This window comes from Juglans microcarpa x Juglans regia, chromosome 6S (assembly GCF_004785595.1).
Source record: "Juglans microcarpa x Juglans regia isolate MS1-56 chromosome 6S, Jm3101_v1.0, whole genome shotgun sequence".
Lineage (NCBI taxonomy): Eukaryota > Viridiplantae > Streptophyta > Magnoliopsida > Fagales > Juglandaceae > Juglans > Juglans microcarpa x Juglans regia.
In genome coordinates, this window is record NC_054605.1 from 20,656,344 (window position 1) to 20,681,459 (window position 25,116).

The 25,116-nt window shown below is 34.9% G+C and overlaps 4 protein-coding genes and 1 long non-coding RNA gene across 5 annotated transcripts; 3 read left to right on the plus strand and 2 right to left on the minus strand.

Moving 5' to 3' along the window:
• Positions 1–4,483: 4,483 nt before the first annotated feature.
• Positions 4,484–8,238, plus strand: LOC121237421 (receptor-like protein kinase THESEUS 1). Its single transcript, XM_041134152.1, has 2 exons — positions 4,484–4,897; positions 5,288–8,238. Exon 2 carries the CDS (start codon positions 5,323–5,325, stop codon positions 7,843–7,845), a length of 2,523 nt encoding a protein of 840 aa, XP_040990086.1. The 5' UTR covers positions 4,484–4,897; positions 5,288–5,322; the 3' UTR covers positions 7,846–8,238.
• A 497-nt stretch (positions 8,239–8,735) lies between these two features.
• On the minus strand, positions 8,736–10,321 carry LOC121237422. Its single transcript, XM_041134153.1, has 2 exons — positions 10,017–10,321; positions 8,736–9,745 (listed from the first exon to the last, which is right to left on the minus strand). Exons 1-2 carry the CDS (start codon positions 10,240–10,242, stop codon positions 8,955–8,957), a joined length of 1,017 nt encoding a protein of 338 aa, XP_040990087.1. The 5' UTR covers positions 10,243–10,321; the 3' UTR covers positions 8,736–8,954.
• A 5,110-nt stretch (positions 10,322–15,431) lies between these two features.
• On the plus strand, positions 15,432–16,226 carry LOC121236694 (protein FAR1-RELATED SEQUENCE 5-like). The gene has a single exon (XM_041133125.1). The coding sequence runs from the start codon at positions 15,432–15,434 to the stop codon at positions 16,224–16,226; it is 795 nt and encodes a 264-aa protein (XP_040989059.1).
• Positions 16,227–18,328: 2,102 nt separating this feature from the next.
• On the minus strand, positions 18,329–18,690 carry LOC121237423. Its single transcript, XR_005934915.1, has 2 exons — positions 18,555–18,690; positions 18,329–18,436 (listed from the first exon to the last, which is right to left on the minus strand). It is a non-coding gene; the product is annotated as an uncharacterized LOC121237423 (long non-coding RNA).
• Positions 18,691–23,991: 5,301 nt separating this feature from the next.
• On the plus strand, positions 23,992–24,761 carry LOC121237424 (phytohormone-binding protein CSBP-like). The gene is made up of 2 exons (XM_041134154.1): positions 23,992–24,270; positions 24,381–24,761. Exons 1-2 carry the CDS (start codon positions 24,093–24,095, stop codon positions 24,671–24,673), a joined length of 471 nt encoding a protein of 156 aa, XP_040990088.1. The 5' UTR covers positions 23,992–24,092; the 3' UTR covers positions 24,674–24,761.
• The last annotated feature ends 355 nt before the right edge of the window (positions 24,762–25,116 follow it).

Genomic DNA, 25,116 nt, shown 5'->3' on the forward strand with positions numbered 1-25,116 from the left:
TGAGACATGTTTGGTTGGAATTGTAATTAACTTGGTTCAAATCACAGAATAAATAGTAATTAATGAAGAAAATTGCCATCAATTATTAGGTGGGGAGGCCCAAGTCCATGGCAGTCAAGAGGGAGCAATGCATCGCAGTGGTCCGACATGCACCCACGGAGGTTTGGGTTTTATATTTCTCTCTCGATAAGATATGCTTCGAAAATCCAGCACTGAAAAGAAGGCAAGTAGTCCAAATTTGCAGCGTCCAGTCATCCAGGCCCGGCGTTTGGGGTGCACTAAACAGTGAATTACGGTCCATATCTGCCAGGACAGGCCTTGTTTTTGAGATTTATGTACCCACTTTTACAAATCGTGTCGATTGGCCTGCCAATGAGCTACAGATTGTGTCCATTAATTTGCTAGAGATTGTGTGCTCGAAAGCCAGGTTCATGGGATAAAAAAAAAATGTTATTATAATTCAAACTTTATTCTATTAAGAAAATTTGAGTTCTATATTATTGTAATGAGAGAAATGGAATGTATGTATTAATTTTATCACAAATGAATGAAAAGGAGTTTCAAAAAATAGAAAAAGAAAGTAGGTTGAATTGGTCTTTTGCTGGGGTTTTCGTTTGGATCAATACAATTAGAGGCTTCAAATGGTTTTCTACCTAAGATTACCAAACATGAATTAGGAGTTAAATAATGTTGGATATAATTTTTGGGTGCGCAACTCCGGCACACTTCATTTTTTAAAAATGAGCTTTATCATTAAAAAATAAAATTTTATTCATAAAAAAAAATATTATATAAATTGTGTGAGACAGACTTGTTTGTTTTCACAACAAATATAATCATTACAACTTTTTTAAATTTTCATACAAAATAAAATAAATAATTCAACTTTTTCAAATTTTAAAATAAAAATATATTAAAAAAATATATTCTAACAATATTTTGTTTAATTTTTAACTTTCATCTCAACCCATCTCATCTCATTTCATTTCATTTACGAAAACAAACGAGGCCTTAAAATTTTAAACGAAAAATATTATTTCTCTTAAAAAAAGAAAAAAAACTACAAATTACGCATTTTAGACTGCGTTTGGATGTTGAGCTGAGTTGAGTTCTTTATTAATAGTAATGAGTTGAGATGATGTAGTAAGTTTGGTGGAATCCATTTAATATGAATTTATATGTGTTTGGATGTTAAAATGAGTTTAGATATATTTATAAAAATTTGAAAAAGGATGTGGGTCCCGCGTGTAAAGAGGTGTTGAGTTGAAAAAAGTTGTGAGTCTCACGTATAAAGAGGTTTTGAGTTGAGAAGAGTTTAGTGATTTGAGAGTTGAGTATTTGAATGTTAGAGTCAGCTTAAAATTAAACGAAACTGAATTAATTTTAATGCAGTCCAACAATCTAATGGTGCCTTGGGCTGCATTTGGATATTGAGCTGTGCTCAACTGAGTTGAGTTCTTTATGAATAGTAGTGAGTTGAGTAGTGAGTTATGTGGGACCCATCTAAACTGAGTTTAAAGTGTGTTTGGATGTTAAGATGAGTTTAATACTTTTTATGAGAAATTGAAAAAAGTTGTAGGTCTCACGTATAAAGATGTTTTAACTTAAAAAAAGTTGTGGGTCCGACATGTAAGAAGATTTTGAGTTGATATGAGTTTAATAATTTGAAAGTTAGATATTTAGATGTTGGACTTAGTTTAAAATTAATTGATATGAGTTAAAAATTACGTTTGAAACTTAAATAATAATTAAATTTATCTCAACTTATCATTATAACTTTTTTAAATTTCAACACAAAATATAATAAACAATTCAATTTTTTTAATTTTTAAAATAATAATAATATTAAAAATAATATTTTAATAATCTCATCTCTTCTCAATCTACCATCCAAACGTAGCCTTAGCTTCGGAGAATTGAAAATGTATCAACAAGGAACGTGCCGCTCGGCTTTATTCACGGGGTACCCAGCGTGAATGGCGGTGCCCGTGTCCCTTCCTATACGTTTGGGTCAACGGCTGATTACCAAATGGATCTTTTCCTTCTCAGCTAATACGCTGAACTAATGATAAATTGGGATCATTCTTAATTGCCTGTCGGTTTGAATTGAATAATATATATGAGAGTTTCATGTGTAGGAGTAATTATTAAGGAAAAAATGATAAAGACATTATCCATTTTATAAACCATTATTCGGACTCTCTTTTAAATTGATAATGTTTTTATAAAATAATTATACCTAAAACAAAGTTATTAAATAGAGCTTTGATGAGTCATTAACTGCAAATTATCAAACAACTGATTTGATCAAGTTTAAGTTTAGAGAGTGAAAAAGTTCAAAATTAGAATGGAGAGATTAAAATATGTAGACGATAAACCATATCAACTATTTTAATATTTAATATTAGTTTTAATTTTTAGAATACGTTTGGATTATCAATCCATCTTAATTCATCATTATAATTTTTTTAAATTTCAACACAAAATATAATAAACAATTCAACTTTTTTAAATCTTAAAATAATAATAATATTAAAAAATAATATTCTAAAAATATTTTATCATCTCAATTCAACTCAGTTCAACATTCAAACACAGCCTTAATAATACAATATTTTATAATACGATGAGAGTACTTACTGCATCATCCATACTACATAAATACTCAATAATTTTTTCAGATACCCAAAGAATTCCCATGTTATAGTTATCTCTATTCGAATCTGACCAATTAATCCACGTTAAGAATTTGAAAAAACCTCCAAGGACCAAAATTTGTAAGCTTTACATTCAAATATTTAATTGATACAAAAGCCTTCTTATATTAATAAATAAATAAAAACCAACTTTTTCCCAAATTTTGATTATCTAAATTACAGTTGTAAAAAAAAATTACTGTCAATCAAGTGATGCTACGAAACGAGAAAGAAATATTTATTATTTATTATTTGTTTATTATTTTAATATTTCATGATTTTTTATTTTTATTTTATTTTTTATTTTAAATGTTGGAGCCTCTCAAAAACAGATTCTTTAGAATCATTCCTGCAGAATAAATTTAGGTCCCTTGCACTGTATTTTAAAATTTTTTTTTATATAAAATTGATTAAATCATTGACTTCTTATCCAAAGACGTAACTCTTAGGTTTCGTTTAGTTTTTAAATTCATTTCAATTAATCATTATAATTTTTTTAAATTTTAATATAAAATATAAAAAATAATTTAATTTTTTAAATATTAAATTATTAATAATATTAAAAAATAATATTTTATTATCTCATCTCAATTCAACTCAGTTTAAACGTAGCCTTATGACCATTTACACGTATTGAACGTTGAAGGAATTGATACGCAAAACCACTCCCAAATTGCAATGGGAAGTCTGAAGTCTTGGTCCTCTTGTCATGTCGCCGTGACACGTGAATTGCCCGTCCCTTGCACGTTCGCTGTCCGAGTCTTGTGTCGTTTCATTATAAATATCCAGCTTATAAATTAAATTATTAAACTCTACGCCGCCACTAAAATTTGAATAAATAAATCGTTTAAATTATAATAAAAGATGAACAGAAATTATGGATTTTTTCATTCATGGGTCACGTGTATGTGGCATAGAAGAAAATTAGGAGAAAATATGTTTTAGCAGAAAAATATGTATCATACTATTTATTATTTAAATTCAAAATTAGATAAATAAACAAATAATTCTAAAATGAAAAAGTTTTAAAATAGAAAATGACGAGGACGACAGGGCTCGTGGCCATGTGATCGAATGCGGCGGAAAACTGCACACGCCGAAGTCAATTGCAGGTTGCAACGGTCCTCTGGTACCGATTGCATTAGGTGTCATCCATTTTTTGGGTTCTGCAAGTAACGCCGAGTTAACGCCGTTGTGGTTTTTTTGGTAAAGCATATTCATTCATTAGATATTGTTTGAAACTGATAAGAATTACGAAACTATGGCATACTGAATTTATTATTTTTCTAATTATTCTTTGCTTTTAAATCATGTGAACATTTTATAAATAGTCACCATTTATAAGAAAATAATAAATTAATTAAAATCTAAATCATATTTGAGGCATGTTTTAAAATGTTAATCAGTTTAATACTTAATATCCTCTAAAATTATCACGTAAGGGTAATTTTTTTAAAAAAATAATGTGAAATTTATCAAATAATTATATGATATAGACCAACTATTTTATTTGTAATTAACCATGATCTCAAACGAAACCTCGCAGGCGACTAACGCCATCAAATGGCAGACAAACAAGGACGGCAACCAAACGGCAAACAGTCGCAAGACACATCAAACTTCGTGAAATCATGCCGTCAACTCCGCATTCTCTGTGAGTCTGTGTGACCGTTTCTCAAAGCCGCGTAGAAGCGGGTCCCAGTGATCGTTCGTCCCTGCAAAGAAATATCAGCGAAAAAATGTACATAAAAATCTTTCACATATTATTTGTCTCGAAAAAAGAAACAAAAAATCACTAACTAATAATATAAAAAGCCTAGAACAAAACAATAATAAGAACCACAGCACAATACCGGAACTTTCAATAGTGTTTTCTGTTATAGATATTACCAATCTTTCGAGAGATTCTGAGTATCCAAACCAAACTACAGTAATATTTGGAAAACAGCTGGTTTTATGCGAGTTGTGTGAGCTTGAGTTCATATCCTTCTTATTCTTCTTTTATTGGGGGAGGGGTCCTCTTCTTTCCTTAAATGACAGCCTAATGTACAGCCTGCAGAAGGTAGTGGTAACAGCACTAAAAAGCTCTGGTTGATGGGTTTCAATGGGTGGTATTCCTCGAGCTTCTTCTGGGTTTCTCTGTTTGGTTCAGACCCATTTCATTTCTTGTCAGATTGTGCGCATTCTGCCCTGTGAATGAGGTAGGATCTAACTTTGTCTGCTTATATCAGACAGCTTACAGCATACTAGAGTTTGGTCGATTTTTGAGCAGGATTTGTGTTTCTGTATCGTTTTGTACTTTAAGATATTGGTACTTCGTGTGTTCCTTAAAATACAGGGTCTCTTGGTTATACGGTGAGTTAGAGGGATCTGTGCTTGGTGAAGTTGTGGGATGTGGGAACAAGTAATTGGGGAAGTGGGTTTTTAGCATTTGGGACTGTGCGTTTGTTGCGGTATATTTAGGGTCTTTTGGACTTGGGCCTTTTCAGATCTTACTCTACTGGGAGATAGGTTGTCTTATCAGTTTTGAATTTGTTTTTTCCAGTCATTGTTTGCTAAACTGGTAATCAAGCATCCTTTTTGTTTATCAGGCTTCTAGGATCTTCGATCTTAAGACAGGGTAAAGATGAAAGCGGTGAAGTTCGTACCTCTGGTTCTGGCTGTGATTCTCTTTATGGGTCATGGTTCAAGTGCCTCATTCACTCCTATTGACAACTACTTAATTGCTTGCGGTTCTTCCCAAAATGTCACCTTTCAAGATCGTACTTTCGTTTCTGATTCAGAGCATTCTTCACTTGTTCTAAAAAGTGGCAATTCTAGTGTTGCCAGTTCCAAGTCTAGTGCCCCACTTCCAATCTACCAATCTGCTCGAATTTTCTCAGGCATGGCTTCTTATAAGTTTAAAATTGAGCAAAGAGGCCGGCATTGGGTCCGCCTCTATTTTTACCCTCTTCCAAAGTCTGGCCAAAACTTGAACTCTGCCTCAATGTCTGTAGTCACTGATAATTTTGTTCTCTTGAACAACTTCACATTCGAGAAGTATAATGGTACTTATATGTTTAAGGAGTACGCTATCAATGTGACTTCAGATACCTTGACTCTCACTTTCCTTCCTTCCAACAATTCGGTTGCATTTGTTAATGCGATTGAAGTTGTCTCTATCCCAGATGAGGTGCTCCCTGACCAGGCATTGGCTCTAAATCCATCTACTCCTTTTAGTGGCCTCACCGAACTTGCCCTTGAAACTGTTTACCGGCTAAATATGGGGGGTCCTTTGCTCACCTCGCAAAATGATACACTTGGAAGAACTTGGGAGAATGATCTGAAGTACCTCCATGTGAACAGTTCAGCTGTGAATGTGTCAGTTAGCCCCGCAAACATAAAATATCCAGCCGCGGTCACCCCCGAAACAGCACCTAATTTGGTGTATGCCACTGCCGAAACAATGGGGGATGCAAATGTACCTAATATGAACTTCAACATAACTTGGGTCTTCTCTGTTGATCCAAACTTCAGTTATTTTGTTAGGGTTCACTTCTGTGATATTGTGAGCAAGTCTCTAAACTCTCTAGTTTTCAATCTCTTCATAAATTACGATATTGCTCTTGGGAGTCTTGATCTATCAAGCATGACTGGTGACTTAAATGTGCCTTACTATAGAGACTTTGTTTCCAACTCCTCGGCGAACACAGATACTTTGACTGTTAGTGTTGGTCCGGATAGTGTGGCCGATACAACTAATGCAATTATGAATGGGCTGGAGATTATGAAGATCAGCAATGAAGTTAGGAGCTTGGATGGGCTTTTGCCTGTTGAGAGTTTCCTTCCTATTTCACCCTCAAAAAAGAACAAGATGGTAATAATAGTTGGTTCTATCATAGGAGCTGCAGCTGCAGTTGGACTAATTGGTTTGTGTTGTTGCTGCTGGGTGGCCCACAAATCTAAGACTACTCAGCAAGGATATCCATGGCTGCCTTTGCCCTTGCATGGAAACTCTCAGACCATGACAAAAATGTCCACAACTTCCCAAAAGAGTGGAACAGCTAGCTGCATTTCACTGGCTTCAACAAATCTTGGCCGTTTTTTCATGTTCCAAGAAATCCTGGATGCAACGAACAAGTTTGATGAAAGTTTACTCCTTGGGGTAGGTGGTTTTGGCAGGGTTTACAAGGGAACTCTAGAGGATGGGACAAAAGTAGCTGTTAAAAGAGGAAACCCCCGATCTGAACAGGGTATTGCTGAATTCCGAACTGAGATTGAGATGTTGTCCAAGCTCCGACATCGGCACCTGGTGTCTCTTATTGGCTATTGTGATGAAAGGTCAGAAATGATTCTCGTCTATGAATACATGGCTAATGGACCCCTTAGGAGCCATTTGTATGGAACAGATCTACCACCTCTACCGTGGAAGCAACGACTTGAAATTTGCATTGGTGCCGCAAGGGGGCTCCATTATCTACACACTGGTGCAGCTCAAAGCATAATTCACCGAGATGTGAAGACTACCAACATTCTCTTGGATGAGAATTTTGTAGCCAAAGTTGCTGATTTTGGCCTTTCTAAGACTGGTCCAGCTCTGGATCAGACCCATGTGAGTACAGCTGTTAAAGGTAGCTTTGGTTACCTTGATCCTGAATACTTTAGAAGACAGCAGCTTACTGAGAAATCAGATGTCTATTCTTTTGGAGTAGTCCTAATGGAAGTTTTCTGCACGAGACCGGCTTTAAACCCTGTTCTCCCTAGGGAGCAAGTCAATATAGCAGAATGGGCAATGAGCTGGCAAAAGAAGGGCATGCTGGATCAAATCATGGACCCAAATCTGGTGGGGAAGGTGAACCCTGCTTCTCTTAAGAAGTATGGAGAGACAGCAGAGAAGTGCCTGGCCGAGCATGGGGTTGATAGGCCATCAATGGGTGATGTCTTGTGGAATCTTGAATACGCACTTCAGCTAGAGGAGACCTCATCTGCGCTCATGGAACCTGAAGATAACAGTACAAATCACATTCCTGGAATCCAATTGACCCCGCTTGAGCCGTTTGATAACAGCGTGAGTATGATTGATGGGGTGAACTCTGGCACAGATGATGATGCAGAAGATACTGCCACAAGTGCTGTATTCTCTCAGTTAGTAAATCCTCGTGGAAGATAGGAGGATACGACTTCCATTCATTTCTGATCCTTGTCAGTTGATGTCCCGTGAAAGATATTGGCAATCGGTCATCTTGTCCGGGAGAGTACTCGAAAAGATCCTGAGGGAATGGCTGAAGGTTACTTTTAGTTTCAGTTCTGCTCTTTCATCCTGATTTTTTTCGTCCACAATTTATTTAGTTTGTAATACAGTTAAGCGATGGGTGCCAATTGACCCGTCTGAAGTTGCAAGTTAGGTAACATAAAAACTGGATTGTTGTCTCTGGGTTTTTGATGCCCATCACACAATTACAAGATATGGATTTGTATTTTGGTTTTATATTTTTGTTGTTCCCAAAAACTGAATATAGAAAATAAGGCAGTGGTTATGATACCTCTGGTCAAGTTTAGTTTCCATGTTATGGTCTTATAATTCTCTACAAGTGGACATGGACTTTGGAGACGTTTACTTTCATGATTTCTTAAATAAGTGATAAATGCAGTTTATTATGATAATTTTTCCTCGTGCTTACAAATAAGAGAATTGCTTTGGTCACAGAAAAATCACAAATATAAATCTACAAGTTGAAATGGTTTCATATGATACGTTTGTGGAATCTCTTTATGACTGCAGCTTCCTGTACTTTTATCTTTTCTTTTTTCTCGCTGCTGCTTGATTCTAATACTTCATCTTTTCTTTCTTTTTTATCGATAATTCAAATACTTTATCTTCAATGTAGCTCCTTAATTAGCATACATGATTTTAGATCAGATTTTCATCCTCAATAAAGACTAAAGTAAGAAAAATATCATATTTATTTGTAAATCACTTGGTATGGAATCAGAAAATGATTAAAGGAGAATGGTTAATAATAATACGATCAATAAACATTCAAAGTTTAATTTTCTTCGGGTATCCCATATTTATTTGATCACTGCATACTTTTACATGGAATAATGCAATTGAAAGAAAGAAAATGATCACACAGTGTGAACACAAATCTGGTGTGTTAAAACAAAGAAAACAAAGAGGAGAATAGCATCCGTCCTCACTTTCTTCGAGCAAATCTCCGCTCATAAAAGGAAGATCAAACAGATGTCCTTTATTTGAAGATATACCAAATTTCATACTTATTTCCTGCAAACTATTCCATTCCCACCGCTGGCTCCGCCGGTGCAGTCCAGCATGCCATATTCTGTCACCACCAAGTCCTTTTGTTTCGAAACTTCAGATGGAGAGAATGCACAAGAGCTGCAATCTGCCGAGAGAAGTGATGTGGTTCTGTACTTGTCCTCGCCTCCCACGACTGGCATTGCCACGCCTGGCTTTGCCGGATTCTCAAAATCCGGCTGGTAAGTCCGGCCAACAACTCCTTCAACTTTTGAGGACAGACCGTAGAATCTAAACTGTACCTCCAAGTGAGGAAAACAGTCATCTGAAGGTATCTGATAGTTGTGGATTCTATCATCTTCCTTGGTCACGGGCACAACATTGACTGATATCTCTGCAACCTCTGGGAGAGTGACTATGACACTGTTCGTGTACGATGTTCTCTCCACTCTAAGGTCTTCTTCCGGGCTTCGCCATACAGAGAGATGGCCTTCTGGTATCATTAGTTCCTTCCCATTGTAAGAGAATCTCAAATGGTCAATTTTGTCATCCCAGGTCACCGCTCGGGTGGCCTCAAGAGAGAAAGTGTTGGAGTCAAACAAGACACCCAGGGCTTGAATCCAAGTATAGTCCCTGGTTCGGCCTGCTGGCCGGAGCCCGACAAAGCGGGCATTGATCTGGAGGTTGCGATCCGAAACTAAGCTGAAATGCTCGTTGCTCTTGCCGTGGAAGTAGAAAACAATGCCATCTCCACCAATGAAGCGGGGATCGTAACATCCTGCTCCAGGGGCATTGCAGTTCGGTTTCCGATCTACGATAACCCAGAAAAAACTGTGAGTCGGTGATTTTATTTTCTTTCTGCTTCTAGGAAAATATAATGGAAAAAAGAATACAAAAACTTAGTCACTTTGTGTACTTTCACTAACGTGATTGGCTAGTCACTTTTTTTAATATAAATTAACTGTTTTGGACAATCAAGGAGTGCAAAAATGACTGTATGTAGTAAAATTTGAAAGAATAACATTGACTGTTATGAACCCACACGTTGTAAAATATGTAGAGGTATATGATGATAGTCTTACTTTTGCACTCAGCTTTGCATACGGGTGAATTACAGTTGATATAGCAAACTTTCGCTTTCGGGTTCTTCGGTGATGATGATGGGCATTGTGCTGGGCAAATCATCTTTTTAAAGCGGCATGGACTACTTTTGCTGGTGCATGTCTTAATTTCTGCATGGATACGCACAGCACCAAATAAAAAGAGTAGCAGAATCATCAACAACCCATTCCTGCTTAAGATCTCCATGGCGGCTTGTATATTCAGACTTCAATGGTTAGAAGAATACACGAATGGTGTGGTACAAGGGACTCGCTCTTCCATGCTCTTATAGAAGAATTATAAGTGGGATTTTGGTGTTAGTTTGACATTGGTATTCTTTCTTAAGATTCTGTTTTTTTTCTTAAAACCCACGTTGGAGGAGGACATGGCCTTCGACGTTGGATACTTCAAATGCTTTTTTACGGGATTTTTAAATCTTGGTCAAGTTTTGGGGCTTGCAGTTCTGATTCAAGAATTAGGCAACTAGCACTAAATCGAGATGGTTAGGGTTAAAGCCGCGTATGACAAAGCGTTGTCATCTGCCAAACTCATTTTTTTAAGACTTTAGAGCGGCGGAAAGCATGCCATACGTGAGCGCACGCAAAGACCACAACGCTGGTGCCAATGGCAGATCAAGGAACCCTGCACTTGCATGTGAAAGGGACTTGGCTTTTTGACCACTAAAATGGCCACAAGTCCTATATAATTTACGTCCCTCCCAAGTCCCATTTTCTTTGCTTCTGTTCCTTGCGCTAGCTATGATTCGAGCATTATTGAAGAGCATCATCAAATTGCATCTTCTTTAGTTTAGGTTGTTTATTGGATATGACTTTGATCGGAATGAACATTGTCTTTTCCCAGACTATATATATGTGATAAGTGTGATTTTTATGTGATTTTTTTTTACTCTTTTAATTATACAAAATATCAGTTTTTCTTAATTCTATTGATTTTATTTTATTGCTATATATTTTTGTTTATTTTCTTGGATTTGAAGGAATGAGAATATTTAATGCGAAATGAGAGCATTTTAGTACAAAATAAGAGACTTTGGATCCATACTGATGAGAGGCGACAAGATCTGAAGAGAACCAAGGAGATTTAGGTGAGGAGACCCATTGACGACAAGAGTTAGGCGATAAGCGAGATATTTTATATTTTGGGCGAGACGACTTGGCGCAAGGCTCCGAGCCACTAGATTGGGCAACTAGTCTAAACGATCAACTTAAAAGACCAATCTAAACGATATCGTGGGCAACAACTAGTAAAGTGCGAGCAACTTTACTGCTTGGTAGGTTGGCGAGAGGGTTCTATCATTCCGATCGGGAGTCTTTCCTCTCGGTTGATGAGAGGGTTCTATCATCTCGATCATGAGTCTTTACTCTCGGAAGGCGAGGAGACCAGTTATATTCAACGCACACGACATCTACTCGGTGGGACCCTTCCAAGCTCCGCAATCAATTTGTTGACCACCAAATCCTCCTGAACTCTGTAAATCAAGCCGCATATCACTGAATCTTCCATTTTAGATAATTCTGTTATTCTCGTGATAATTCCTTTTATGTTAACTTTTATCTTTAGAAACTATTTTCCAGATCTTTAGGCTAGATTGTAACCACATTTATTTTGTTTCTAGATTTGAATTTTGACTTCTATTTAATCCCGTATTGTGGGATGAATAGGGGTGAAGATCTAAGTTTTTAGACTCTGAGTTTTTTTATAGAGAGTCTGAGTTTTAGATTTCAATAATCCAGAATTTATTATTTTGAGTTTCTTTCATGGATGCGGATCTGGGCAGCAGAGGCGAGAGTTGTATGTTTCATCAACTGACCCCAACGAAGAACACTAGTTTTATTGTTTTTCTTTTCAAATTTATTATGAACTAATTATATTTTATAGAGCTTCGAATGTAGTCTAGCATTGAACACACAATTTATATTCTAAGTTATTTTATTTTCAATATTTCAATGATTGAGTGCTTATTTCTTGTTCTTAATGCTTGCAATTTTCTAGTTAATTATTGTTCAATCTATTGAATCACAATAAGACTGAGAGGTGATTTGTGATTAAAATTCTAGATTAAACATCATTAGTTGAGCGAAAGTAGAGATACTTTACTGTGATTAGTATGATTTTCAAGAAAAATCCAAATGACTTAATGAGTCTCTAATTAGTTAAATTCACATAGAGATATGAAATTATTAGTTTGAGATATTTTTGGTATTGTTCGAGAGAAAATATTGAATAGTTAAGAGATTTTTATCATTAACTTGGGATAATTGAAATTCTATAACAAGGAAGAATAAATTGTGTGTGATTTGCTAGGTGAAATCAAACGCTCTAGATCTATTAGTATTATTTTTAAAATCTTAATTTTGATGTTATTTTCTTCAATTTAATTTAGATAATCCATTCTTCAAATTTCAATTTTCCAAATAGTAATTAATTTAGTAAATTTCAATATTCAATAGCATAATTATTTCATGTGGGTTTGATATCCATTTTCTTTAAAATACTTTATTACTTATTACGATTATGTGTAGTTGCAGATATTTTATGACAACAATATGAAGCAATTCCTTACCTTGGGATAGGGTGTTCGTCGATCGGTGTAATGTATTATCAATTCTTCTAGGTATAGGCAGAACGACGGCGTACCCATTGCGCACCGGAGGATGACATGGCAGGTTGGCAGGGGAAGAGGGAAAAGAAGTTCCTCGTCTCCCCCAGACTGAACCTTCCATCCTTCCCCGAAATCAAACAGCACAATAGCTTTGGCCTTCCCAAATCTCTTCCTCAACAAAGCCCACTCCCCCAAATCCCTTCCTCTGTGCGCTACGACGAGGTTGATGTGAAGTACAGTACAGTGTACTCTGCGACGGCCTTCTCTTGGTTGAAAAAAGGGAAAGACAGAGTTACCGTTGCACAACTGAAGAATCAACTGACGACGACGATCTCATCTGCACGTGACGGTCTCCTTTGCCCGCGACAATATTCTTTTCGGTTGATTCTTCTCTTCGATTTGTTTAGTCATATTCCCTGTTTGGTTGTTGAGAAATTGTGGCAAAGCAAATGAAGAAAAATTGTATTTTTTTTTTTTTTTTTTATATTTGTGGAAAAGAAGAACGGCTTGGAGGGAGGGGAGGAGTTGTCTTCATTGTACCTTCTCTCTGGTCTGTGTATTACCATTTCATGGAAATAGGAAGATCATGAAACATTAGAGACTAGAAGATTTTGATCTCTCTGCATTTTCTAGTTACCAAATCATCTGTTGATTTTTCCTGTATTTGAAGCATTTCATTGCAATTTTATTGGGATGATGATTTTATGAGAAGTCTCTATTGCAATTTCACAGTGAAAGCAAATGAAGAAAAATGGTTTTTTTTTTTTTGGAAAAGAAGAAGAACAACCTGGAGGGAGGGGAGGAGTTGTCTTCATTGTACCTTCTCTCTGGTCTGTGTATTACCATTTTGTGGAAATAGGAAGATCGTGAAACATTAGATACTAGAAGATTTTGATCTCTCTGCATTTTCTAGTTACCAAATCATCTGTTGATTTCTGCTATATTTGAAGCATTTCATCGCAATTTTATTGGGATGATGATTTTATGAGAAGTTTTTCCATTGTAATTTCACAGTGTGACCTCTTTGGTACGTTATTGGGATGATGATTTGAAGTTTTTTCAAACAATAGAGGATGGCCATGTGACCTGCCATTGTGCTTAGCTTATCTACCAATTAAATGAACAGAATATTGTAGGTTGCTAAATAAATATATTTTATTCTCCAACTCTCTAATCTTATCTACCAATTAAAGAAATAGAATACTTATAAGATCTGAAATCTAATCAGTTTACCAAAACATAAAAGAATTATAAAAAAAAGTCTATTTGGAGATATAAGTTGATGAGAGGGAGGTTGGTTCCATATGTGGGCTCCTTTCATTATATCTTGTCTACAAGATGTCTCTATTATTTTGTTGGCTGTAATAGTCTTTGTTGGAACTCTCCACCAACTCTTAATCCTCTTGTTTTTTTTTTTTCTGGAATGTACCAAGAGCTTCCTAAAGCTTACATATGATGTGTATGTATATAAAACTGATCTATTTTTGCTTTGTTGCAAAGTTTTGGTAATATGTAAAAGTTTTACTAGATAATTATTTATTGTTATAATATTGGTAAATATTATGTAGATGGAGAAATGGAAAGAGCACGCATCTCCTATCACATCTCCTACCACAGATCCAACAACAAATCCATCAAATCAGATGATACCAAGACCGGTCTTTTATATATATTTGCCAACACCTCCTAGCATAGATCCATTTATCAATTCGACACTATAGTTATATTAATATTTATATTTATTACTACATTTTTGGTTAATTGTCATTATTGATCTATATGTTAGGTGATACCAATGCATTTTTATCTGGATTTCTCAAGCTATATGCATGAGGGCCATGCACCAATGCCATATGCTTGGTTGCCACCATTCTTACCTCGTCCTAATGCCAACCCATCTCCATGGACTTGTCAGGTGATGAGTTAAATTTTTAAGTAGCGTGTGTATTTTTCAAAATGTTTAAATTGATTCAAAATATTGTTGTAAATTGAATGTAAATCTTTTGTTGGGATTTCAGTCATCAGCCCCCTCTTCGATTGGTTTAAACACTGCAAGCTCAAGCCATGTGAAAGAAATTCAAGAGTCCACACCTGACTCGAGGGAGTTGAAACTTTGTCTACGCCCTCTGAATCTAAAGATTACAATGAGCCCGAGACACAAATTACGGTGCATACTGAGGGGGGCTGATATCATTAAGGAGCCAAAATTGGGGATGGTGTATAACTCCGAAGAAGAGTTAATTTCTTACTATAAAAGCTATGGAAAACAATGCGGGTTTGGGATAATGACACAAAGAAGTCATAGGTTTGAGGATAGGAGGCTGAGATATATCACATTGGGTTGTGCTCGTGGTGGGAAGGCACGCAATCGGACTACAAATTTCACTGGACCACGTCCGACATCAAAGACAGGCTGTAATGCAAGGATAAATGCTACGTTTTTTGAAGGGGTGTTGAATTTGTTGACTGTTCACAATACCCACAATCACGGACTAAGTCCACAAAAATCGAGGTTCTTCCGTTGCAATAGAGAAGTGAGTTTGTCTGTTAAGAGAATGTTAGATACAAATGATGAGGCTGGTATCAGAATGAACAAGAGTTTCGCCACTCTTGTGCAAGAAGCAAGTGAGTTTGAGAACTTGTCATTCAATGAAAAGACTGTTGTAACTACATTGACAATGCACGCCACCTTCGACTTGGGAAAGATGGTGCTGGAGCCCTCCATGAATATTTTGCTAGGATTCAATACAAGAATAATGGATTCTTTTTACTAATGGATATGAATGTTGATGGGAGGTTGAAAAATGTCTTCTGGGCAGATGCACGAAGTAGGGCATCAAACGAATATTTTGGTGAAGTTGATACGTTCGACACCATCTATTTGACAAATAGGTATGAGATGTCGTTTGCACCATTTGTTGGTGTAAATTACCATGGACAGTTAATCCTTTTGGGGGCAGGATTGATTTTTAATGAGGATACAGAAACGTTCACATGGTTGTTTCAGAGTTGGTTGAACTGTATGGGTGATGAAGCTCCAAAGGCTATTATCACAGATCAAGATAGGGCCATGAAAAATGCGAATGCAATTACGTTTGTCTTTTCGAATACCCGACACCGATTTTGCTTATGGCACATACTGAAGAAAGTACCTGAAAAATTCGGTTCACATGGTGCATACAAAGATGGGCTGAAAAGTCAGTTGCTTAAGTGTGTGTATGACTCTCAAACAATAGAGGAGTTTGAGAAATGTTGGGAAGTGATGATTACAATATACAACTTGAAGGAGAATGCTTGGTTGCAGAGTTTATACGCTGCGCGTACCTATTGGGCACCGGTATTCCTGAAAGAAGTTTTCTGGGCTGGAATGAGTACAACCCAACGAAGTGAGAGCATGAATGCTTTCTTTGACGGGTATGTTCATGCTAGGACAAACTTAAAAGAGTTTGTTGATCAATTCGATAATGCGTTGAAGAAGAAGATTGAAAATGAAAATGCGGCGGACTTTCACTCATTCAACGTCACAATTCCCGTAGTCTCTATTTCTCCACTTGAGAAGATATTTTAAGCCACATACACTAACTCTAAATTTAGAGAAGTTCAAAAAGAAGTAATAGGAATAGTTGGTGTTCTTCCAACTCTATACCGGAAGGATGGTGTAATTGCAACGTACCATGTAGAAGATGAAGTTTGTGTTGATGATTTCATCAAGGAGGTGACCCAAACGGTGTAATTTAATGAGGTTGAAGTTGCTGTGAAGTGTTCATGTGAACTGTTCGAAATGAGAGGGATATTGTGTAGTCATACATTAGCCATTATGAGAGTTAACAAAGTAAAAGAAGTGCTAGAAAAGTATATATTAGATCGATGGAGGAAGAACATTAAAAAGACATACACTCTTATACGAAGTACTTATAACTTAGTTAATGCGAGGCCAGAAGTGAGCAGATATTTACATATATTGAAGGTATGTTATTTTCTTATTTTCACGTATTGTGACATTCACGTATATTTTGTTGGTCGTGGTTTATTACGTGGTGGGATTTTGACATTCTTTTTTTCTTCTGAACTTATCAAAAAAAAATATTGAAGGTATGTTATGATGTTGCCACAAACGCAGCGTCATGTGATGAGCATGCTGATGATATGATAGATAAGTTACGTGCAATGAACATTGTCTACCGCACCAAGAAGTCACCCCAACGACCCTTGGAACATGTTGCAGATACAATTGTCGATGCACCTACAATTGGGAGTTCAAAGAAAGTCCTGAATCCCCTTGTAGTCAGAGGCAAAGGGAGACCGCCATGCCTCAGGAAAAAATCAATGATTGAGAGAGTCAAACCCACGACGAAGAAGGCTACTCAAAAGGAAAAACGTAAACATGTCAACTTAGTGTTCCATTATGAATATTTGATATTTTTATCTCTTCAATATTTGTTTGTTAGACTTCATCTGGTTTTTTATTGATCTGTAGCCACATGGAAGAGATATCGACAGGGTTGACACGTGCAGGAATTTATTTGGGCAAACAATTGTTGGGACTCAAGAGAGTGTTGTCATTGAGGCAGTTCATGATTCTATTGTCTTACTTTTTTATTCTTACTTTTTTTCAATGTTTACAATATGATTCTAACTTTTTTATTTATTTTTTAATCTATTTTTAGCCTCCTTAAAACACTACCGAAGTGTTGGACTTTGGTGAAACCCAACATGGGGATGGCACACATGAAGCTCTAGATGGGACTGAAGATCATGGACACGTGCAAGAATGAAGATGGTGAAATACTTTCATCTGTTTCTAATTTTGTGTTGGGACTTGTTTATGTTATGACTCGGTTGGTGTAATTATGGGAGGTTAGGATTTTGAGTTGTAAGTGTTAATTAATACTTGTGAAGTAGGTGGTTGGGACTTGTTTATGTTATGACTTTGTTGGTGTAATTATGAGAGGTTGGGATTTTAAGTTGTAAGTGTTAATTAATACTTGTGAAGTAGGGAGTACGCTACAGGTATATGCAATAGAATCTTATATATAATGAAATTATATTTTGTTAAGTGAAATCAGGGACACCAATGAAGTTATATTTTGTTAAAGTGAAATCAAGGACTTGAAGTTATGTTAATGAGTTGTAGAATTTTCCATGTAATTTGTGGATGGTTTCTTTTTACCAACCAATTTGCCATGATTTGTTTACCTATTTAAAGTACTTTCATGAGGACAAATAATGCCAAGTTTCATTATTCTTGAGTTTCTATAGTTGCCATGGTTTCTATATTCTCGAGTTTCATTATTTTCCATGCCAGAATAATCAATTTATGGCACCCATGACCAAGGTATAAATAATAAATTGTCTCATAAAGATCACATTTCCAGCTTCATACATTAAAATTATATACAAGACTATTGATGTGCATGCATCATTTACAACTCAATTTCTCAACTAGTTGCTTAAGGTTATACACAACAAAGGCTACAAAAATATATACAAATTTCCCTCAACTAATACGGTTTCATTGTTTACAGATGCAATACAATGAAATTAATATAAAAATAATCCAAGAGATTCTAAGTAGTGTGCGTTCACGTTGGATCTTTGTTTGTTACCTTTGAATATCAAGTTGGTCGTCGTGAATTCCCACCTTATACTTCACAATCTCTTCATCTCTTCTTCGAAGCTCTTCCTCATTCCTTAACAACTCAATTTTTATTTTCATAAGATTTTTTTCTCTTTCCTCACTGCGATTTGCCCATTTGAATAGTTGCAGTGTGGTAATCTCTGATTATAAAGAAACAAACGTATAATATTAAACTTTTGTAGAAACCAAAATGCACGTTAAAGTTATAAAAAAAAAAAAAAAAAAAAAAAAAAAAAAAAAAAAAAAAAAACAACTTACCTCTGTATTGTAGTTTGGACACCCAAAAAATGATTGACACGAATTTCTTGGCGTATTCGATGTTCTAAGTTTTGTGGGCTTCCCACAGGTGCACATTGGGTTGTTCGCCGAAGTCTATGAAGAAGCTGACGATGACATCCTAATGAAGAAACGGGCTTCAACAAACATGTTCCCAACAAACTTTGAATATTACTTTGCATATTACCAAAACTTTGCAAAACTTTGAATATTAGCTCAGTTCTATATTACAAAAACTTTGCAACAAAGCAAAAATAGCTTAGTTCTATATACATCCAATGATGAGGTCTCCAAACAGCCTCTTAATGAGTCTAATTAAAATGCTAAAAATTCCAGAATTCATCCACTCACTGTCCACAGTCTGGATCAGTCTGGATGGTACTTCAGCTGAAGAAAGTCAGCCTGATAGGAAGAGACCTACTATGGCTAGGTATTTACTTGTCTCTTTCTCAAAACTTGAAAATATTCAATTTTATATCACACTTTGCTAAGTTGGTTCCCTTTCAGCTGAAACACTGAGTTAGTCTGGAGTTATTAGTTTATTTTTATTTCTTTATTTTTTACCGATCAAAATTTTTTTTTCTTTCTTTATTTTAGCTTTTGAGTGTTTATTGTTTCTCTGGTTCTAATTGAACAAGATGTTTGAAGTTGTTCGTAGAAACTGAACTGAGAAAACTTTATCAAGTTCCTTTGGATTCTTTGAGGAGTTCTAGCAAAACTTAAGTTAGCTCAGTGTTTGTTTCGTACTAAGTTACCAAAACTTAGTTGGTATTGTGAACTGAGAAAATCCTTGTATGTTTCAAACTCATTTTTCTAGTTATAACTAATCCACTGGAATCGGATAACACAGAGTTATGGTGCTGGATGCGCCAACTGTCTAACACAAGGGTGTCAGTGCACATGGATCTTTACACACGGATGTGTAGACACAGCTACGAAAAAGTGATATCTGTGGATATATGAATGTTCTCCTTACAACTTTGTCTTATAGAAGTAACATAAAATTACTAGGAAATTCTTGAGTCCCAAAATCAGTGCACATGAATGTTCTCTACTTTCTTGCAATTTTCACTGATTTTGTCTTAAGATGAGACAGAGTAGCAAATTCTTGCACAGGCAAACTGAAATCCAAATACTAAAATTACTAGGAAAGAACTTCAAATGCTCTATCCTTAAGCATGCTCAACAAACCAAAAACAAGAATTCAGAATGAATATAAAATGCTCAACAAACCAACCAGTCTGCCTTCGGTACATTTTTTTCATATCTTTTTCTCCCGAATTTTATTACCTTAGGTTTTTAATTTAGGTTTCGGTTGCTTGATTCTTACCCTTTTTTATGATAGAGATGGTACAAACCCAAATTCAAAACCTAATTTCAAAAAACCACAAAATCAAAATATATACACAACAAAAAATTAATCAACTGCATTTATCTATTACAGAGAGAGAGAGAGAGAGAGAGAGAGAGAGAGAGAGAGAGAGAACCGGTGGCCGCAACTGTGTTCGCAGGGAAGAGGCGCAACGAAGGCACGCCGAAAAGATTAGGGCTCGGACCAAAATTTGGGAGTTAAACTAGAGAAGAGGTTAGGCGTGAGAAATGGGAGATTTCGACGGCTTGAAGAGAAGCAGCTGCATGTGCTTCGGGGCAAAAGACATAGAAGAGAGAAGTGGGCTCCAACCAGAGGAGAGAAGCATCGCTGGGGCAAAACCAGAGAAGAAGAGGGGCTCGTCTCCTTCGGTTGTTCAAAACTGTGCGTTTTGCCAATTGTTTTGATTTAACTTCAAATCCCGCCCAATCAAAAGAAGTCAGTCATGAAACTTGTATGACTCCCAAACGGTTCGTTTCATTAAAACTATTCCATGTTAGCACTTTGGTGCGCATCGGTGCGCATAACCGCTTGGCTTTAGACTTTTCCATGTACTATATACCCCAGAATGTCTAGAACGGGTCGAACAGTTTTCTAATTGGGCATGAGTATTCACGCGGATATAACAATATATAGCTTCTCCACGATGCATTTTGCTGATGCACGTAATGAATGACCAGCAATAATATATATATATATATATATATATATATATATATTTTCCTCCACGGTTGTGATGTTTGTTTTGGAGTATTTGTTAGGGTCCTTAACTCTCTATGTTTGTATCTAGTTTATTAGTTGATATATATAATCTTGGCAAATAAATCCCAGTGGCCAATACAAATACGTTTATGATGATGTGGTGATTCTTCACATGCAATAATATTGCTTGCTACATGCACCAGGCCGCGCCGTGAGATCTCACACCGTATATATGGTTCGACACATGCTAATACGAAACTACATCTTTAGACGACACTGCATATATGCAGGTTCCTATATAAATATATATATATATATATATAATTACTATTGAATTTTCACAAAATTTGTCTTGGCACTCAATTAATTAAGAAGCTGCTTACACGCAGGAAGTTCGGCAGTCGATCCAATTTGTGCTTATTGATCTAATTTATGTGTAACGCGTCTCAGTAAAAGACCCAATTAAATCACATGACCTATATTCTAAAATGACTAGTTAATGATATAATTGGAGTTCCATTAGAATCTTATAAAGAGCAATAACTTTTTCCTTTCTAAGCAATGTAAGATCTCATTCATCACTTACTCTTATCCTTATGTCTATCAAAATGGATATAATTGGAGGAGAATATATATAATCGAAACGATTGGGTAATTGGTGACATCACTTATATATATATATGCTCAAACCCTTTTAGATCACTTTAATTAATTTTCATCCAATTAAACAGATTTTATAATTAAAAACATATAAACAAAATATGTAAATAATAATGGGTACACACTGACACAGTAAGCAAATATCATTAATATTTTGATTAAAGCTAGAGCTCGTTAAACAATACCGACTTTTGCCAAAATATGGTGGGCTTTTAAATTAATGAACTAAATAAATATGTCGTGCAAAAATAACGTTGGAGCAAATAAAATAGAGATGAATTGGTAAAAGATTTTTAAAAAAATAAATCACACATAAATGTTGCGAGACAAATATAAAAGAGTCAGTCAAATTTCTTCTTTAAAAACAACAAATCACATATAAATGCTATCTTTATTACTCATAGAGATACACACAATTACTTCACAATAAATCTTTGTTACTTCATAATTACCTCGACAAACTTTAGATGGAAATAGAAGGGTCAGTTCTGGTAGTATAGTACTCTTGATTTTGGCAAATTGTTACTACGTTCATCGCTCAGCACATAATGTAAAGCTAGTAGTATAGGAATTTTTTGAAACCTTGGTGAGGGGCTTTTGTAATCTCATATTTATTTATAATATGGTATTCTTTCGTCATAAGTAAGAGTTACTAATAAAATTGGGATAATATCGTTCTTGATAGAAACTATAAAGTAAAATAGAATTTGAAAGAAGAAAATGAGAGAGAGAGAGAGTGCATAAACTTTGAAAGCTAAATCTTCTTTATTCTCAATTGTTATTAAATACAAGACATAAATATCTATTTATAGAAAAATTACATTGAGATAAAATAATATAAATATCTTAATCATTATGAAAATCAAATCAAGATGCTATAAAGTCAAATTATTGATTTCATATTATCTCTAACATCCCCTCAAACTCAAGGTAAAGAATTTTAAAATCTTAAGTTTGAAATTTGAACATAGTATTTATCTTCATTTGGATAATGAGATGAGATGAGATGATTTTAGATGAGTTGAATAAAATATTATTAGAATATTATTTTTTAATATTATTATTGTTTTGGGATTTGAAAAAGTTGAATTGTTTATTATATTTTGTATGGAAATTTGAAAAAATTGTAATGATGAGATAAGATGGGTTGATAGTATTTCTGTATCCAAACGGAGCCTGATTGATCACCAATGAAATGTGAAGCAAATGGCAACCGGAACATCAAATTTAGAGTTGTAGCCAACAATGAGCTATATATGACCTTGGCGATCAATTATAGAACCAAAATCAAAAGGTCGAGAATGGATCTCGAGCTTCAACAATACTCATAACAGATCAAAACTCAAGAAAAAGATCTTACAACTAATAAAAATATTCCAAATGCATGAACTTGAGACAAGATATAATTGACCCTTGATGAAAACTTTGCAAGAGGTAAAACTAGTAGAAGAATTTTAAAAGAAGGGCAATGCTACTCTGCCGCCCAGCATTTACCGATGGGCGTGCTGCCCAGTCTGTTTTTTTTTTTGCTTTTTTCATTTCACATTTTTTTAATACATTTAAATATTTTTAAAAAATAAAAAAATATACCAATACATTTAAAAATACTTTCTTAATCATTAAGTAAAAAAAAAAAAAAATTTTGCCAAGCGGTCAAAAAGAACGGTCAAGTTGAGGCGGCATACTAGTGTTTTCTTTAAAAGAAATAATTCACATGATCGAGCCTGGTATTAGCCAAAGGCTCTAATACCGTAATAAAAGCTATAAAATAAAATAAAAACGGAAAGAAGAAAATGAGAGAGATAGAGAGAGTGCAACACTTGGAAAGTTACATCTTTTTTATTTTCAATTATTATTGAATACAATCATGTATAGATCCTTATTAATAGAGAAATTCATTGAGATGGATAAGAGAAGGTAAATATTTAATATCTCAATCATTATGAAAATCAAATCAAGACAGTATCAAATCACTTTAATATCTTAATTATTATAAAAATCAAATTAAGATAATATCAAATCAAAGTAATTTAATAATTATGAAGATAGATAATATCAAATCCAATAACAATATCCAACACTCTGATCTCGTATTAAAAAAATAACAATAATGGACTGGTCTTACTTCAAGTGATTGGCACTTCCAATTGTTTCCATTAGCATCCACCACCATGCAATTTTAAAGTATTCTTTATTATTAAAAAAACACCAACCCCAACAGCAACTAATTGTGCTCATGATATTCAAACAAAATATAAATAAAACAATATAAGTATTTAATCCTAAAGTTAAGAATAAGGCTTTATACAAGGTCGGTAGAAAACAAAAGGGCATCCATGATTCTATCGTCCACCACCCTCGTCGAGACTCGAGAGATGCTATTCCGTATACATGATTTGAGTATAATATATCCAATAATTTTATAACCACAATAATTTTATAATTTTCATTTAAATTTTTAATAAAATATATATATTTTTAAATCAAAGCCAACAAAAGTAAAAAAAGAAAAAAATTGTTGCTAATATAACAAGGAAAAATACTAAATGTACTTTAAAAAAAAAAAAACTTACTTTTCTATATTTATTGGTATGTTGAAAATCATAAGATTTTTAAAAAAATTAATAAAATGAGTCTTGTAAAAAAAAAGTGTAAGGACACGTATCACTACTCATATAATAATATAACATATTTCAGTCCAGTTCATTATAAATCAATTGAAGTGCCTTTACACCATCCCTCACAATTCCCTTTGAAAGCTGCCTTCATTTCAAGAGCTAGCTAGCCTGATGGAAGAAGTACGAACCCAAGCAAAAGCTGCTGTTGGTTTGGACATCTTGTGGAAAGCTTTGACCAAAGAACTGAGATTTGTTGTTCCAAAAGCTATCCCAAATCTCGTAAAGGACGTGGAAATGATTGAAGGAGATGGTGGCCTTGGTTCAGTGCTGCTCTTCAATTTTTGCTCTGGTTAGTCCATCTATATATTTTTTACCATTAATTTAGCCGATTGGGTTATAATTTCTGTATGTTTTTATTATTTTTAATGAATTTATTTTCTATGCAACAAATAATATTAGATGCATCTCCGATGACATATCAGAGGGAGAAGATAGTGGAGCTTGAGGAGTCCCTGCACCAAATTGCCCTGGAAGTAATAGAAGGAGGCCATCTCAATCATGGGTTTTCTTCCTACAAAACAACTTTCATGCTTACTGCAATTGGAGAGCAGGAGACCCTGGTCGATATCAAGGTCTCATATCAGTTTGATCAAAAAGACGATAGGAATACTAAGATGCCATTAAAGACAACAGATTCTACATTATATTTTATCAGGTGCTTAGAAACCTATTTGCAGAATGCTGATTCCTAGTTTTTCTCAATGATTATGATGATCATTAAGGCCCAACAGTTCTGCTATTAATAATAATATGTATGCACCATGAGTACTTTCTCCATCTGATCAAACGCTTGACCATTTCGTAGTTGCGCGCGCGCGCATATATATATGGATCTAGTTTAGCTTCATCCATGTATCCAACAGATAAATAATATTTACAGTCATAAAATATGTAAATATCACGCAACATTTTGCAAAAAAGTTAGAAATATGAATTTTATATAAAAAAAAAAATTAATTTTTTAATAATAAATTTTACTATTTTTTTTTAAAAATATGTGATATTTATACAGCTGATGACTGTCTATCATTACTTTTTCCAACCACAACTCTCAAAGCTGTATTGATCTGGATTCAACTATGCTTGCGAACGCCCGATGCATACCGTACGTCGTGTAATGTCCTAATTTCCTAAA

What these genes read in the sequence shown, in the direction of transcription:
- LOC121237421 (XM_041134152.1), top strand. Translation starts at nt 5,323, where the DNA reads ATGAAAGCGGTGAAGTTCGTACCTCTGGTTCTGGCTGTGATTCTCTTT.
- LOC121237422 (XM_041134153.1), bottom strand. Translation starts at nt 10,242, where the DNA reads ATGGAGATCTTAAGCAGGAATGGGTTGTTGATGATTCTGCTACTCTTT. An exon ending in ATGCAAAGCTGAGTGCAAAA is followed by an intron (nt 9,746 to 10,016) that starts GTAAGACTATCA and finishes GGGTTATCGTAG; the next exon opens with ATCGGAAACCGAACTGCAAT.
- LOC121236694 (XM_041133125.1), top strand. Translation starts at nt 15,432, where the DNA reads ATGGATATGAATGTTGATGGGAGGTTGAAAAATGTCTTCTGGGCAGAT.
- LOC121237424 (XM_041134154.1), top strand. Translation starts at nt 24,093, where the DNA reads ATGGAAGAAGTACGAACCCAAGCAAAAGCTGCTGTTGGTTTGGACATC. An exon ending in GCTCTTCAATTTTTGCTCTG is followed by an intron (nt 24,271 to 24,380) that starts GTTAGTCCATCT and finishes AAATAATATTAG; the next exon opens with ATGCATCTCCGATGACATAT.